Below are 1,626 nucleotides of genomic sequence, written 5' to 3' on the forward strand. Positions count from 1 at the left end.
CACAGAATATTTCTCCCCAAATCTCGAAGGGAATCATTAAGATCCTTTCGTGAAATGTGAGACGAGACATTTTTGTCAAAGCCCAACACACTGTTTCTATCAGTCAGACGAGCGGAGGGTGAAATCAACGGGTTATGAAGCTGCTCCCCCGCAGCAGGAACGGCACCTGACAGACCCAACAACTGACCCGAGAGCGAACGACACCTCTGGACTCTTCGCCAAGCCCGTCAGGGTTCATAAAGCCAGACGAATGCCGAGACCGCCCCACAGCAACGGACCCAGTCAGGAACCCACCCTCACACATATTCACTGTCCTTTCTCAGATGAATCGAATGTATCGTCCGTGTTTTGCTTAAGTCTATCGCGGCGTCTTCAAGCCGGGAGCGCGCAGGAGGAGGAGGGAGGAGGTCAGAGGAGCCAAGGAGGTGCAGGAGGACGAGAATACAGCGACAGAGCTTCCCGTTGATCAGGTTTCCTATATATAAGCCACTTGATTTGGTCACAATACAGTATTGGGTACACCTGGACAATCCCATCGGAGCTTTAGGCCAAAATTTGACCGTTAAATAACGTCAGGAGTCTTAATTTAAGAATACATTTACTCCTGTTTTATTTTTGTTTTTTTGGGGGGGTAATTGTCATTTTTCTTCCATTTATGTAGCAAATGCCCCATTGTCAAAAGTTTCTATCGATTGTTTGTCCTCATCTGTTTGGAAAATGTTAAACCTAACATTCACGATGGCAAATCCATGTGTGTGGTCCAGTCGCAATTATTGACACAGCTCATTTATTGGTACTTATCAGATAAAGTGAATTGTACAGCTATTTTTTTTTTTTGAAACCGTTAATGTGTCTTTCATCCTAAGAGAGTGGCAGAAATAGTGGAGGATGAGGAGCTGAACATCACATATGACGCTCTGAATGGCACGCTGAAGGTTTACATGATTATAAACGCAAGCATTCTATGAAAAAGTTCTGCTTTTGCATTGAAAGGACTCTTAAAAATGTTACATTTATAGTTGCCGCCACCTGAGCAAGATGACGCGGAAAAGACGGCGGCAATACAAAGCACCAAAGAGGAGTTGAGCAGTGAAAACCTGGTACGCACACATCGCACGCTTTTGGGGGTCTAACTTCTTGTGTTGCGGGTCTTCTAACCTGAGTCTCTTGATTTAAAGGAGCCTGAGCTCAACAGAATGACCCTGAACACCCCCAACTGTCACGGAGAAATTCAGGGATATACTTTGGAGCATCAAGATGAACAGGCAAGTGGAACCGCATAAACTACGTGCGCCACGAAGCGCCCTCTAGTGGTATGCCAAGGAATCACTGTTTGAGTACAGTTGAGCATATTGTTACGATGACTTGCAGTATTATGTTTATATTTTATAATTTTTACTCTTTGGTGGTACTTGGTGTAAAATGTTTGATATGCACTGCTATATATGATATCGGGGTTCAATATCACATCTACTTTTGTGTGTGTGTGTGGGTTTTTTTTTGTTTTGTTTTTTTACAGGAGAAAAGAGCACAGAAGCACAACCAGGGAGAAGGCCAAATCGAGCAACCATCATAACCACTCTCTTTATTTGCTTTTATCAAAACTGTATTCCAAAAAAAAAAAAA

The 1,626-nt window shown here is 43.3% G+C and overlaps 1 protein-coding gene across 1 annotated transcript; it reads left to right on the forward strand.

Moving 5' to 3' along the window:
- Positions 1-9: 9 nt before the first annotated feature.
- Positions 10-1,611, forward strand: LOC109509674 (doublecortin domain-containing protein 2-like). The gene is made up of 6 exons (XM_019859497.1): positions 10-281; positions 358-470; positions 867-935; positions 1,020-1,100; positions 1,179-1,265; positions 1,520-1,611. The coding sequence occupies exons 1-6, from the start codon at positions 251-253 to the stop codon at positions 1,574-1,576; spliced, it is 438 nt and encodes a 145-aa protein (XP_019715056.1). The 5' UTR covers positions 10-250; the 3' UTR covers positions 1,577-1,611.
- Positions 1,612-1,626: the final 15 nt, after the last annotated feature.

Source organism: Hippocampus comes, unplaced genomic scaffold (assembly GCF_001891065.2).
Source record: "Hippocampus comes isolate QL1 unplaced genomic scaffold, H_comes_QL1_v1.1 C16993748, whole genome shotgun sequence".
Lineage (NCBI taxonomy): Eukaryota > Metazoa > Chordata > Actinopteri > Syngnathiformes > Syngnathidae > Hippocampus > Hippocampus comes.